Source organism: Indicator indicator, chromosome 6 (genome assembly GCF_027791375.1).
Source record: "Indicator indicator isolate 239-I01 chromosome 6, UM_Iind_1.1, whole genome shotgun sequence".
Classification (NCBI taxonomy): domain Eukaryota; kingdom Metazoa; phylum Chordata; class Aves; order Piciformes; family Indicatoridae; genus Indicator; species Indicator indicator.
In genome coordinates this window covers 44,502,708-44,515,831 of record NC_072015.1, presented here as the reverse complement: position 1 = coordinate 44,515,831, position 13,124 = coordinate 44,502,708, and the positions used below count along the sequence as shown (strand labels likewise).

The following is a 13,124-nucleotide window of genomic DNA, read 5'->3' as shown; positions in this document are numbered from 1 at the left end:
TAGTGTCAGCTTGCTCGGATTCTGCCTGCTTCTTCTTCTTTTCTGGCTGAAGATAACATCCTGACCTTGACAAGCTAAGTCTAACAGCCTCTCTGCTTCTTGACTCTCTGCCTTCTGCCAGGAGGGATTCCCTCTGGCTGGGGGCAGAGGCCTCTTGCGGGAAGCAAAGGGAGCTTGGTTGTGCTTTTCTGTCGATTGCACATATTTGTAAATGTTGTGAATAATGTATATTTGTACATATTAATTACATTCCATCGTAGATTGTAGATTTGCTTGTAAATACAGCTTTCATTTCCTTCCAGACTGAGCTAGACTGGTTATTGTCAGTGTGGGAGGGGGATTTCAGCTCTCACTCTGTTACACCTACAAACTTGCTTCAACACACAGAATTAGAGTGTATCTTTTCATGTGTGCAAAACTCACTAACATTCAGTTCAAAGCACCTGTGCCTAGAGACATGACAATCCAGCTTGAATTGCCTTAGACAACATTGTAAATCTCTGTATAGAGCTGCCAAGTGTCTTGTCGAGTTGCCACCTGGTGGACAAAGCTGCAGAACTGAACCCTTCGATCCCTTAATTAGAAACTAATCCTGTAAATATTCTAATTGGGTCAAATTGTACTTACTAAACTAGTTATGGGATGTATTTTCACAACTGTGCACTAGAATATATATGTGTATGTATAGTGATTAATCAGTTATTAATACTTTTTAATAATTAATAAAATACTTTTTAATAGTTTAATAATTTTAAATAATTAATAAAACTATTTTTCATAATTTATATTTTATAATTAATAAATTAATAACCTCTCCATCACACCTACAAAGCCTGGTGGTAAAGCCTGGCCAAGGGCTCTGTCTAGGCTGAAAGCCCAACAAGACCAAGGGCTTTGTGTTCTGGGCTCTGTTAGTTAACTCTGCCACCCAGGCCTGGGAGAAGATCCTTTATTTTGAGGCTTTCAGGCTCTTCTTTCCCCAGGGACTGTGCTCTGTGTGCTCAGGCCTTGGCCTTTCTGCTCCATAAATCAAATCCAGGGGGTTTTCAGCATCACAGACTCCTACATTTTACCTTTATTTTTTTGATCTAGAAATCACAGCCTCCAATTACCTGCTGTTTTGAGCCCCTGGTGAGGCTTTGTCAGTAACAACCCTCAGTGGGGCCAATTAGTGCTTAAGCTACTTTGGAATTTGTTTCTGACTTCTGGAGCAGTTTCTTCAATCTTCTCTCAGTACCTGATATGTGGAGTCAGCCCCAAATACTCCTTGGGGTTCATTAGAAGACAGAAAGCCCTCCGGAGCTGTGGCTCTGCCTGGGATTTCCTTCAGGTACCGAAGACTTGTCCAGCTCATTGGAGCTTTTTTGCAGCTAATTGAAACTGTTTCACTGTGCAGTTAATTAGGAAGATTTCCCACTGGGCCTCATAGAATCCTAGGTTCTTTATTAAGGATGTTTATAATTAGTTCCATTTGAGAGAAGGATGCTGACAGCAGCACTTTCCATGTGACCTTGATCCACAGAATCTCCTCAGGAGGCCTGGACTTGGGGGAAAACTCTCCCCAAGAACGGACATTGTATGAACACCTTTGCTCCTCATCCACTCCACAACCTTCCCATTGCTCTCATTGCCCTGGGGCTTACATCACTCTCCTATCAGACATCTCCACTGCTCTCTGCCGCTGCAGGTCACAGTTCGATGGTACCAGCTGCCCCCCTGCTTTCTGCAGAGATCTGTCTGCACACAGCCACAGCAATTGTTGCTGTTTAGAAGTAAAAAGAAGCAGTCTGATGAAGTTGCATCAGCAATCAAACCCCTCTGGAACCAGCTGCTCAGCACAAGCTGTCTCTCAGCAGGTTACCTCTCTCCAAGGCATGATCTGAGCAGCAAAGTTTTAGGCAGGTAGAGACAAGAAATGGAGAGGAAAAACAATCAGAGAGGTGGATCAGGGGACAATGGCAGCTTTGCCTCCCTGAAGAACAAAGCAGCAGCATAGGAGAGAGGAACCTGAATGAACAAAGAACGAGGGGAGAAGGAAATTGGAGAATAATGGAAAGGGCCTTGGGCTGGACAGTCTGCACCTGGAAAGGTGACTCCAGAGATGGTCACTGTGTCCTGGAGGTGACAGTGCATGGAAGGTTAATTAAGCAGATGCTGTAAGAGACAGAAGAGTTGCGGTGAAGTAGCAGGAGCAGATCAATATCTCCTTGGAACGTCCCTTTGGAAAGGTCCTGCCATTGGCAGAGGTCTTTTGTGAGAAAGGACAAACCGATGTCTCCCATCTTTGGGAGAGGCCAAAGTGCAGCCCAGGGAAGCCCAGGCTGTGCCAGCTCAGCTGGGTGAGCAATGAGAGCCACTACCAATAAGTCCTTTAGGGTGGCTTTTCTGGGCACCTGAAAGAGCAGAACCTGTCCCAGAAATATCAGCATGGACTTCCCAAGGCTCAGCCATGCCTCACTGTGGCAGTTTGAGGCTGATGCTTAGGAATTTTTCCACAGATCTTGAGTAAAAGTGGTAGAATGTAAATAAATTACCATTGGATTGAAAAGAAAAGTACTGAATAGGTGTAAATAATCCCAGTGGTCTGATAACTAACATCAAGTTAGTTGTACAAACTAACTCTCTCTCTTTTTCTCTGTTCTCTGTTCTAGCAGATCCTAGCTGGTGATTTTGCTTGGCTGTTGCTGACCTTGGCTGCATTCTTGCTGTGGCTAAGTACCAACAGCTGCCCTCTGCTTTTCCTTTTTCTCTTTTCCCTTGTATAGGGTGGGAGGAAGGGAGCAAAGAGGGGGAAGCTGTTGGTAACCCCCTGGTTTGTCCAGCAGGGCTCTTGTGTTGTTTATAAATTGCAAATCCATGTAAATATTGGATATTTTGTACGCATTCCTTGCATTGCATATTTCTAGATTGTAGTTGGCTTTTAAATATAGCTTCATTTGCTTCCATCCCAAACTGAGCTGGGCTGGCAATTTTGTTTTAGCAGGTGGTTCTCCAAATCACTTGGGGAGTAGTTTCAACCCACCACAATGTCCCACACATTGTGTGACAGAAATGCTCTTGCTTTTCCCACATATTCAGACCACATCAAGGGTTGCTCTGGGTTGGAGCAGGCTGATATCTCCTGTTCTGTAGGTGGAAAAAGAAGAAATCCAGATTTATTGTTCCTCATTATTTCCATCTCTTCTGCTTGGCTACATTCCTGAAATGTCCCAAATTAGCCACAAAACCAAAAGAAAAAGATTGAAAAAACAGAGAAAATGATGCACTGACACTTGGCTTCTGGGGTGGGGGTGTGTGTTATGTCTTCCTGGTGCCAAATTTGTGAACTGCAGGTCCTGAAAGAATGAACAAGTCTCTGAAAAGCGGAAGCCAGAAGAAAACCCCAAGTTTGTGAACGCATTGGAGGCCCCACTAAAGGCCAACGCTGGCAAAGCCATGACAGGAACGAGCAGTCCCTGTGGTGCTCCCTGGGGGCTCAGGAAGCAAAAGCTTGGATGCACTGGTTGCGGGTGGCCAAGGAAATGAGCTGGGGGCTTTGATGCCTTGTAAGGCCTTGGTGTTTGTTTCTCACCAGGGTGGCCAAGCCCTGATCCCCAGGATCTGATACAGGATCTCAGGACTCTATCTGGAATCAGTGTGATCAGGAGGGGTGTGTAGGGTGCAGGTGGTTGGTAGATTCTGTTGCTTTAACACAAAGCTGTGGATTTCTGGGGCTTTGGCAATGCCTGTGAGTTCCCCAAACCCACCTGGCTTATGGGCCTCAGTCACCTACAACGTCTCTGTTCCAGACATCCTCACATCCTCAGTTTGTCTCCATACCCCAGCACTTCACTGCCCATCCTCCTCTATTGCTGCCCTAAAATCAGCGCTTGAGCTTGGAGGAAGTGGTGTTTGACTATTAACCATCTCTCCTGGGCCTCCCTTTCTTCTACAGCTTTGGCCCATGGGATTCCTCCAAGTGGATCCTTGAAGAAGATGAATTTAGCCCTTCTGCAGTCTGGGGTTGCAATCCTAACTTACTGCCCTGCTTCTTCCTTGTGTTAAACTGAACTCCACCGTATCATGGTCACCGGAGCCAAGGCTACCCCCAGCCTTTACATCCCCAACCACTCCATCTTTGTTAATACAAAGCAGCACACCTCCCCTTGTTGGCTCCTCCACCACCTGTGTCAGAAAGCTATCACCAGCACAGTGCAGGAGCCTTCTGGGTTGTGTGTGTCGAGCTGTGTGGCCTTTCCAGCAAATGTCTGGGTGACTGAAGTCCCCCCTAAGCATGTGGTCTTGAGGCTATCTCCAGTTATTTGTACAAGACTCTGTCATCTCCTTCTTCCTGGTCTGGTGGTCTGTTGTAAACACCCACCACGATACCTCCCATTTTAGCCTGCCTCTTGATTCTTAGCTTTAAACTTCCACCAGGATCCTCACCCCCTCTAGGCAGAGCTCAGCGCATTCCAGTTGCTTACACACACAAAGAGCAACACCACTGCCTCATCTGCCTGGTCTGTCTCTCTAGACAGTCCACAGCTGTCCATGACAGCATTCCAGTCTTGGGACCTCTCCCAGCATGTCTCAGCAATTGTGATGAGATCATGGCCCTGTGCCTGAACACAGATCTCCATCCCTGCTGTTTGTTGCACATGCTGCATGCATTAGTATGGATGCAGCTCAGCTGGGCTCATGAGCCTGCCACTGCTGTGGGGGGAGAAGCCCCGACTCCTACCTGATCATTCCCAGCCACTTCCATGGCTACTAACCTATCAATAGCCCTAGTGGCTTTGTTGCTACATGGGTCCCTCACCTCAACTGAGATGTCAACAAGCCAGTGCACTGATCCATGAGCACCGGTGTGCCATGTCCAGGCTCCTCTCTGACAGGATTCATTTCATCCCCATCCCTTTCCCAATCTAGGTTAAAGCTCTTTCTATAGGCCCTGCTAGTTCTTGCCCCAGGATCCTTTTTGACCTTTGGGACAAGTTAACTCCATCTGTTGCTGTCAGGCCTGGTGTCTTACAGACTAATTCATGTTCAAAGAACCCAAAGTCCTGCCAGTGACACCAGGCTCCAAGCCAAGAATTCATCTGATGGCTCTTCTTGTCAGAGCCCTCAGCATTCCCTGCAGTTAGTGGGACACAGCAGAACACTACTTGTGCCCCTGATCCCTTAACCAACTGTCCCAGGACCCTGAAGTCTCTCTTCATTGCCCATGGACCTCTTGGTTTAAATTCATCACTACCTCCTTGAAACATTATCAACAGGCAGTAATGTGAGGGCTGAACAAGGGTGGGAAGTTTTCTTTTTACAACCTTGCCCCTTGCCCCGGGGAGGCAGCAGACTTCCCTGAGAAGAAGGTCAGGTCTGCAAACAGGGCCAGCCCTCCCCTTCCCAAGTGAGTCCCCTGTGACAAGGACAGAGCTTCTGTACTGAGGCAGTGTTGACACAAAGCTGAGTCTGACTTAGTGTTGGTGAGTCCACTGAGTTAGGTGATTGTTTATCCTCCTTGGTATTTGATTCTCCCTGCAGAGCAGTGGATCTGTTTTTCAAGGGTGGCTGTGGTGATGTGGCAGGTACTGAGGTGATGCCTTTTGGCCCTGGCAGGAACTTGTCACCACTGTCCTTATTCTCTAAGTCAGCCTGAGCAGCAAACTGGAGAGAGGATGAAGAGCCCTCTGCATCCTTATCTCTCTGCACTGGTTGGGACTCTTTGCTCTAAGTTCCTGACCTTGACAATTCCAGGGATGGGGAATCCTCTTCTCTGGGCAACCTATTCCAGTGTCCTGTGACCCCTCTTGTGAGATATTTCTTGTTATATCCAATCTGAAATTCCTCTCTTTCAGTTCAAAGCCCATGTCCCTTGTCCTGCCACTACAGGCCTTAGCAAAAGGTCTTTTTCTGCACATATGTCCACCATGCAAACACCTGGGAGAGTGCCCAGAGACCTCCCAAGATGGGAGTTGGGGTTCTCAAGCATGTGACCAGCAGAGAGAGGCTGAAGGTTGTGGGCTCAGTGGTGTGGAGACTGAAAACATTGAAGGAGCAGCTTTAGGGTTCTTGAGGAGTGGTGTGAGACATGGTGAAGCTTTTCTGCGGAGTGACAAATTGCAAGACAAAGAAAGAAAACCACAAAGTGCAGCTGGGGAGGTCCAGACTGGACATGAGGAGAAAAATGTCACTGCCAGGGCAGTGCTGTGGGGCAAGACATCACCCAGCAGGAGCCTGGAGCAGCCCAAGGAACACTCAGGCAGAATGGAGAGGTTGCAGTAAAGGAAGATGCCAGCAAGGAGGGGCAGTTGGGGGGGTGACTCCAGCCTGCAGGGAAAGAGGCTCAGGGCATGCAGCAGCAGAGGACAGCCTGAGGTGCAGATGCCAGAGGGCTGTGCAAGAGCTGAAAGCCTCCTGGCAGAGCCAAGCTCTTCATGCCTTTGTTTGTGGCTCTTGGCTGTGCCACTGATGCCTCTGAGGAGACAACTCCTCCTGCCAGCCCTGGGGCCTCATTGACTCCTTGTCCATCTTCAGGAGCCTGGCAGGGCTTGTGCCATAGTCCTGACATTGATGTTTGTTGTCTCCATATCCCCCTGCTCCAGTAAGCACCCTGAGGGGTGAGTGAGGGACAGGATCTGCCTGTCCAGGAGCCAGGTTCCACGGTGTGATCCTTTGCTTTAATGAAACACCTCCAGGTGTACTCAGCATGAGAGACACCTTCCTCTGCTTGTCCTGACCTGTCAGCACTGTCTTCAGTTCTCTACCCCAACCACAGACTGACGTAAACTTCTTGAGAGGTTTCATCATCTTCCTCTCAGTCTCTGGTGTTTACATGGCACCAAAGCCACCAGAGGGATCATTAAATGCCTTGGGTTGGTCCTCTGCTGCTCAGCTGGGCTGAGCACCGTGGCTGGAGGGAGCTGCTGGAAAAGAAGCATCAGTGAAAAGAGAGAGCTCTGACCAGGAGCAGCTCCTTTGCACAGCACATCAGCAGGGCTGAGGACACTGCAGGAGATCTCAGGAAGATGAGGAAGGCAGAGAGAGCTTGAAGGTGTCCAGGAAGGAGACTGAGAGCTCACAGGAGGAGAAGCCACTGCAATCACTGACACAGTGAGTCTGTGGGTGCAGGGCAGGGGAGGGCAGGGCAGGGTCCTTGTGCTGTGCAGAGGGAGTAGCGTTGGGCAGAGCTGCTCACAGTTCTAGCTCCCCCCTGGGCATTTCCGAGGAGGCTTTCCAGAAGAACATCAAGGAAGCATTTTCCTGGAAGGGAAGGAGTCTTGGCTTTGAATTTTGATCGGCTTGGTGTGCTGGGTGGGCAGTGTGAGACTAGAGTTTATGTCTCTACTCTGTAAAAGATTCTCAGACCAAAGGTCTCATTAGCCTTTGTCTGAGCTGATCCTGAGCCCCTGCACACCCAAAGATGCCCCTGGGCAGTGTCCTGCTGCTGGCAAGGGGTTCAGAAGGCCAAACCTGAACACACAGCAGGTGGGATGGGCTCCGTCAGCAGGGACAGGGAGAAGAGCTGGGCTAAGAGAAGAAGCTCCTGGCAGGGACAGCTGCAGGAAACAGACTTCGGTAAAGGGGAAGAGGGAGCTGCTGCCAGAGATGCCCTGGCAAGGGGGATCAGGCACCTCTGTGCCATTCTCTGCACTGCAGACACACTTCCCAATGAAACCTTTTGCTCTCCTCTTCTCCCCAGCACAGGCAGTGCCCTCAAAGCTATGTGCTCCAGGGCATCAGTCACAACCTTGGCAGCTGACATTCAGCTGAAGGCTCCTGGAGTGTGCACACAAAAGGATGACAAAAGCTCTTCAGTGCCATCCTGGGAGCTGCAGAGAGCAGAGCTGGACAAAGAGAAGGCTTCAGCCCAAGCCCCTCTGCCTTTCTCTCTTCCCTTCATTGTCTCTGCAGCACTGCAGTGCTCTTCCCTCATTCTCCATCCATCCACAGCACTCTTGCTCTGGGGCACTGCTGTTGGCATGTGGTCAGTTTGTGTTCTGACACTGACTCTGCAAGTCCTGCCCCAGAGCTGTCTGCAGGAAAACTGTGTCCAAGCTGCCTTGGAAGCTGTGCTGCAGAGGGCAGAGGTTGGGGGTGGTGGGGAATGAGCTGATCCATTGGTGCTGCAGCTCAGGGAGGAGGTGTTCTGTGAGCACTGCAATCTTGGTGTGCAGAGAGAAGTGTTCCCTAACTTCTCCCTGCCTTTTCCTCCTTGCACAGGTCTCCATGGGCAGAGGCAGCAGATGGCCAACAGCAGCTCCATCCCCCACTTCCTCCTGCTGCTACTGGCAGGCACAAGGCAGCTGCAGCTCTTGCACTTCTGCCTCTTCCTGGCCATCTTCCTGGCTGCCCTGCTGGGCAATGGCCTCATCATCAGCACCATAGCCTCTGACCACCACCTCCACACCCCCATGTACTTCTTCCTCCTCAACCTCGCCATCCTTGACCTGGGTGCCATCTCTACCACTGTCCCCAAGCCCATGTCCAATTCCCTCAGGAACACCAGGGACATCTCATACTCAGGATGTGCTACACAAGTATTTTTCTTTTTCTTTTTTCTTTCAGCAGAGTATTTTCTCCTCACCACCATGTCCTACGATCGCTACGTTGCCATCTTCAGACCCCTGCACTATGAGACCCTCCTGGGCAGCAGAGTTTGTGTCCACCTGGCAGCAGCTGCCTGGGCCTCTGGGGCTCTCAATGCTCTGCTGCACACAGCCAATACATTTTCCCTGCCCCTCTGCCAGGGCAATGCTGTGGACCAGTTCTTCTGTGAAATCCCCCAGATCCTCAAACTCTCCTGCTCCACATCCTACCTCAGGGAACTCTGGCTTCTTGTGATCAGTATCTGTTTATCATTTGTCTGTTTTGTGTTCATTGTGGTGTCCTATGTGCAGATCTTCAGGGCAGTGCTGAGGATCCCCTCTGAGCAGGGACACCACAAAGCCTTTGCCACCTGCCTGCCTCACCTGACTGTGGTATCCCTATTTGTCACCACTGCCTTCTTTGCCCACCTGAAACCCTCCTCCATCTCCTCTCCATCCCTGGATCTGGTTTTGTCATTTCTGTACTCAGTGGTACTTCCATCAGTGAACCCTCTTATCTACAGCCTGAGGAACCAGGAGCTGAAGGCTGCCCTGAGCAAACTGATCCCTGGATGCTTTCAGAAGCAAAAAACTTTGTCTTCTTCTGCAGAGTAGTTCTGATGCCACTCAGAGCAGGCCTAGCCTGGCTGCTCCAGTTCTAGCTGCTGCTGCTGGTGTTACCCTTGTGAGAATGTTGTTCCCACACAAATGTCTTTCTTCAGGCCGTTTCTGGTTCAGTGTTGTCCTGTCTGCGGTGATCCAGAGACTGCAGACATGAGGAGCAGAAGGAGGGGACACAGTCTCAAGTTGTACCAGGGGAGTTCTAGCTTGCGTGTGATGAGGAAGTTCTTCACAGAGAAAGATTGCCCTTTGGAATGTGTTACCCAGAGAGGTGGTGGAGTTGCCATCCCAGGAGATGGTGAAAAAAAGGTTGGATATGGCACTTAGTGCCATGGTCTGGTTGATTGGATAGGGCTGGGTGCTAGGTTGGACTAGATGATCTTGGAGGTCTCTTCCGACCTGGCTGATTCTATGATTCTGTTCTATGATCCATCCTAGTACACACTGGGTCCCATCCCAGTACAAAGTGGATTCCCTGCTCCCTTCCCAGTATCTACTGCATCCCTCCACATGTTAACTCTATACTCTGATTCCAACTCAGTACAGACAGGGCCCCCTCCCAGTACAGACTGCATCTTCTGACTCACTCCCAATACAGACTGGGGTCTGTCCAAGTACAAACTGGTGCCCTGCTCCCACCCCAGTATAGTCCAAGACCTGTCCCAGAAACTGGATCCAATGGCATCACCCACTGCAGACTGGGCACAATCCCAGTGCAAACTGGATTTCCTGAGCTCTTCCCAGTACAGACAGAATCTCATCCCAGAGAAAAGCTGAAGCCTTGGCCCCCTCCCAGTACCAACTGCTTCCCTCCCAGTGCAAACCAGATAACAGGACTGCTTCCCAGTACAGACTCTGCCTGTTCCCAGTAAAAACTGCATCACCTGAACTCCTCCCAAGATCAGAGTGGGACCCTTCACAGTATAAGCTGGATCCCTTTATTCCCTCCCAAACAGACTGGGCCCCATCCCAGTACAACCTGAATGCCCTTGCCACATCCCAGTACAGTCTGGGACTCATCCCAGTACATCCTGGGTTCCTTTAAACCCTCCCACCACAGGCTGGGCCCTGTCATACTCACAACTCCATCCCCTAATCACACCAGAGTCCACACTGGGCCAGTTCCCATCTCACATTAACATCTCCAAGCTCAGCCCTGGCCTTGTCCCACTGAAAACTGATTCCACTCATCCCATCCTGATATATTTGTATCACTGCTCTGGGCAGAGGGATGGAGGCACTATCAGAAGTGTGCAGACGACCCCAAGCTGAGTGGTGCTGTTGAGATGGCAGAGGGACTGGATGGCATCCAGAGGGAGCTGGACAAGCTGGAGAGGTGGTGCCCAGGTGAAGCTCCTGAGGTTCAACAAGAGCAAGAGCAGAGTCCTGCAGCTGGGCTGGAACAATCCTCACTATCAATGCAGGCTGGGGGAGGAGGGGAGAGAAAGCAGCCCTGAGGAAAAGGCCTTGGGGGTGCTGGTGGGGGAGAAGCTGGCCAGGAGCAGGCAGTGTGAGCTTGCAGCACAGAAGGCCAAGGGCAGCCTGGGCTGCATCCAAAGCAGTGTGGCCAGAGAGAGAGAGAGAGGATCCTGCCCCTCTGCTCTGCTCTGGGGAGACCTCAGTTGGAGTGCTGCATCCAGCTCTGAAGCCTCAGTACAGGAAGGACATGGAGCTGATGGAGCAGGTCCAGAGGAGGACCACAGAAATGCTCAGGGGTTTGGAGCAGCTCTGCTCTGAGGACAGGCTGAGGGAGCTGGGGGTGTTCAGCCTGCAGAAGAGAAGGCTCAGGGGAGACCTTATAATGACCTTCCAGTGTCTGAAGGGTACTGGATGGAGAGAGACTGTTTGCAAAGGCCTGCAGGGACAGGACAAGAGGCAATGGCTTCAAGCCAGAGCAGAGCAGATTGAGATTGGATGTGAGGAACAAATTCTTTACCAGCATGAGGGTGGTGGAACACTGGAACAGGTTGCCCAGGGAGGTGGTTGAGGTCCCATCCCTGCAGATACTCAAGGTGAGGCTGGACAGGGCTCTGGGCAATCTGATCTGCTTGGGGATGTCCCTGCTGACTGCAGAGGGCTTGGACTGGATGACCTTTGGAGGTCCCTTCCAACCCAGACCAGTCTAGGATTCTATGGTCCCAGGACAGACCGGGCCTCAAGGAAGTAAAACTGGATCCCCGCAGTCACTGCCAGGACCATCTGGATCCCTCCCAGTGTACAGTGGATACTCTGAGCCCCTCCCAGGACAGACTGAACTCCCTCCCAGCACAGAAGGCATCCACAGACCTCCTCTTAGCACACCCTCTGCTCTCTCCCAGCACAAACTGGCCCCAGCCCAGTCCACTCTGCAACCTCTTCTTCTAGAAATCAGCTCTCATGGTCCCCTCCTAGTCTAGCCTGGGCCATGTGCCAGTACAAACTGCTTTGGTTTTCCCCCTCCCACTTCAGACTTGGCTTTCTGCCACTATTAACTTGCTGTCCTCTCCCCCTCCCAGGACAGAGTGGGCTCCCTCCCAGTACTACCAGGAGATCCTGGTGCCTCCTAGCAAAGTCTTTGTCACCTCCTAGTAAAAGTTGACCCCATGGCCTCTCCCAGTAAAACTGGTCCTTGTCCCAGTACCCTCTGAAAGCCTAATCCTGTCCCAGTCCAGCCTGGGCCCTTCCCACACAAACTGGATGCCTTCAGTTTGGGGCTGCCCAGGTCAGGAGAGACAGGGATCTGCTGGAGAGAGTCGAAGAGAGGCTGGGAGGCTGCTGAAAGGACTTGAACATCTCTGCTGTTGTTATAAATGCCAAAGCCAATCAAACTTTGAATTTAAAAAGGTTTATTTTGGAAAGGGCAATTTAAGGCAATAAAAGGCAAGCAAACAGTGCTGGGTGCGCTGTGCAGTAATCACTCCACCAACATGCACACACTACATGATCTAATTCCTCTTTGAATATTTTATCCCTAATACATATTCATACCAAAGGTGTGTTTAATCAAATTAGTTATAGGCATATTGCACAGGCGTAGTTCGTGGTAGTTTAGTGATGTAATCCTTCATCTGGTCAGCAGCACATCTCACCCTGGTTTGTTACATCCCAGGTCCTTCCAATTGCCATTATAATGTCTCTATTGGCATAAGCCTTACTCCCTGTTCCTGTTCCCATGTTTTCTTGCCAGCAACCAACTCTTCCTTGAGCAACTTGTTACTGTTCTATCTATACTTTGCTACATAGGCTATTTTTCACACAAGCTGTTAGCTGCTAGCTTCCCTTAGTTATGCTGATATTTCACTCTACTATCTTCTACATAAATATATTAAAGCAAACAAAATATAAACAATTAATAACAAAGGTAAACAATAAAGAACACTTTACACAAGTTACAGAAACATATACCACAGTTTCTGGTGTCTGGTTCCCTGTCTCATTTTATAGTTCCTTTAAATTTTACTTTAAATCAAAATCATTTAATTGACACAAATTATCGCTCCACTTGTCACAGGTCTTTTCCAAACATATTGATTCTGTGATTCTGTGATCATAGAGCTGATAGTGTGACATCCCAGCTTGGATTCTGTGACATCATGGAGCAGATTGTGTGAGATCCTAGAGCAGGCTGTGTGACATTGCCTTAATCTGCTTTCCTGGATGAGATGGTTCTGCCAAAGGAAACAAGGAAGAAACTGAGCAGTTGATTGGGAAAATCTCATGAATTGGATTGTGGTTACCTGTGCAGGGGGAAATGTTAGAAATAGAGAAAAGAAGGCAAAAATGAAGAGAGAGCAAAAGCAGAGAGAGTTCCCACTGTGGATCCAGAGGATGTCTCACTGGTCCTGAAGGCCTTGATCATTGGAGAAGAGTGTGGTGAAAGCATCATATGCCCAGAATTATGCACCCAAATACCTGCAAACTTGTCCCAGCATATTTTGGTAAGTCCCCCTCTTTCCACCC

At 49.7% G+C, this 13,124-nt stretch overlaps 1 protein-coding gene across 1 annotated transcript; it reads left to right on the top strand.

The window, feature by feature from the left end:
* Window positions 1–8,216: 8,216 nt before the first annotated feature.
* LOC128967547 (olfactory receptor 14A16-like) lies at window positions 8,217–11,820 on the top strand. Its single transcript, XM_054381698.1, has 2 exons — window positions 8,217–9,129; window positions 11,795–11,820. The coding sequence occupies exons 1-2, from the start codon at window positions 8,223–8,225 to the stop codon at window positions 11,818–11,820; spliced, it is 933 nt and encodes a 310-aa protein (XP_054237673.1). The 5' UTR covers window positions 8,217–8,222.
* Window positions 11,821–13,124: the final 1,304 nt, after the last annotated feature.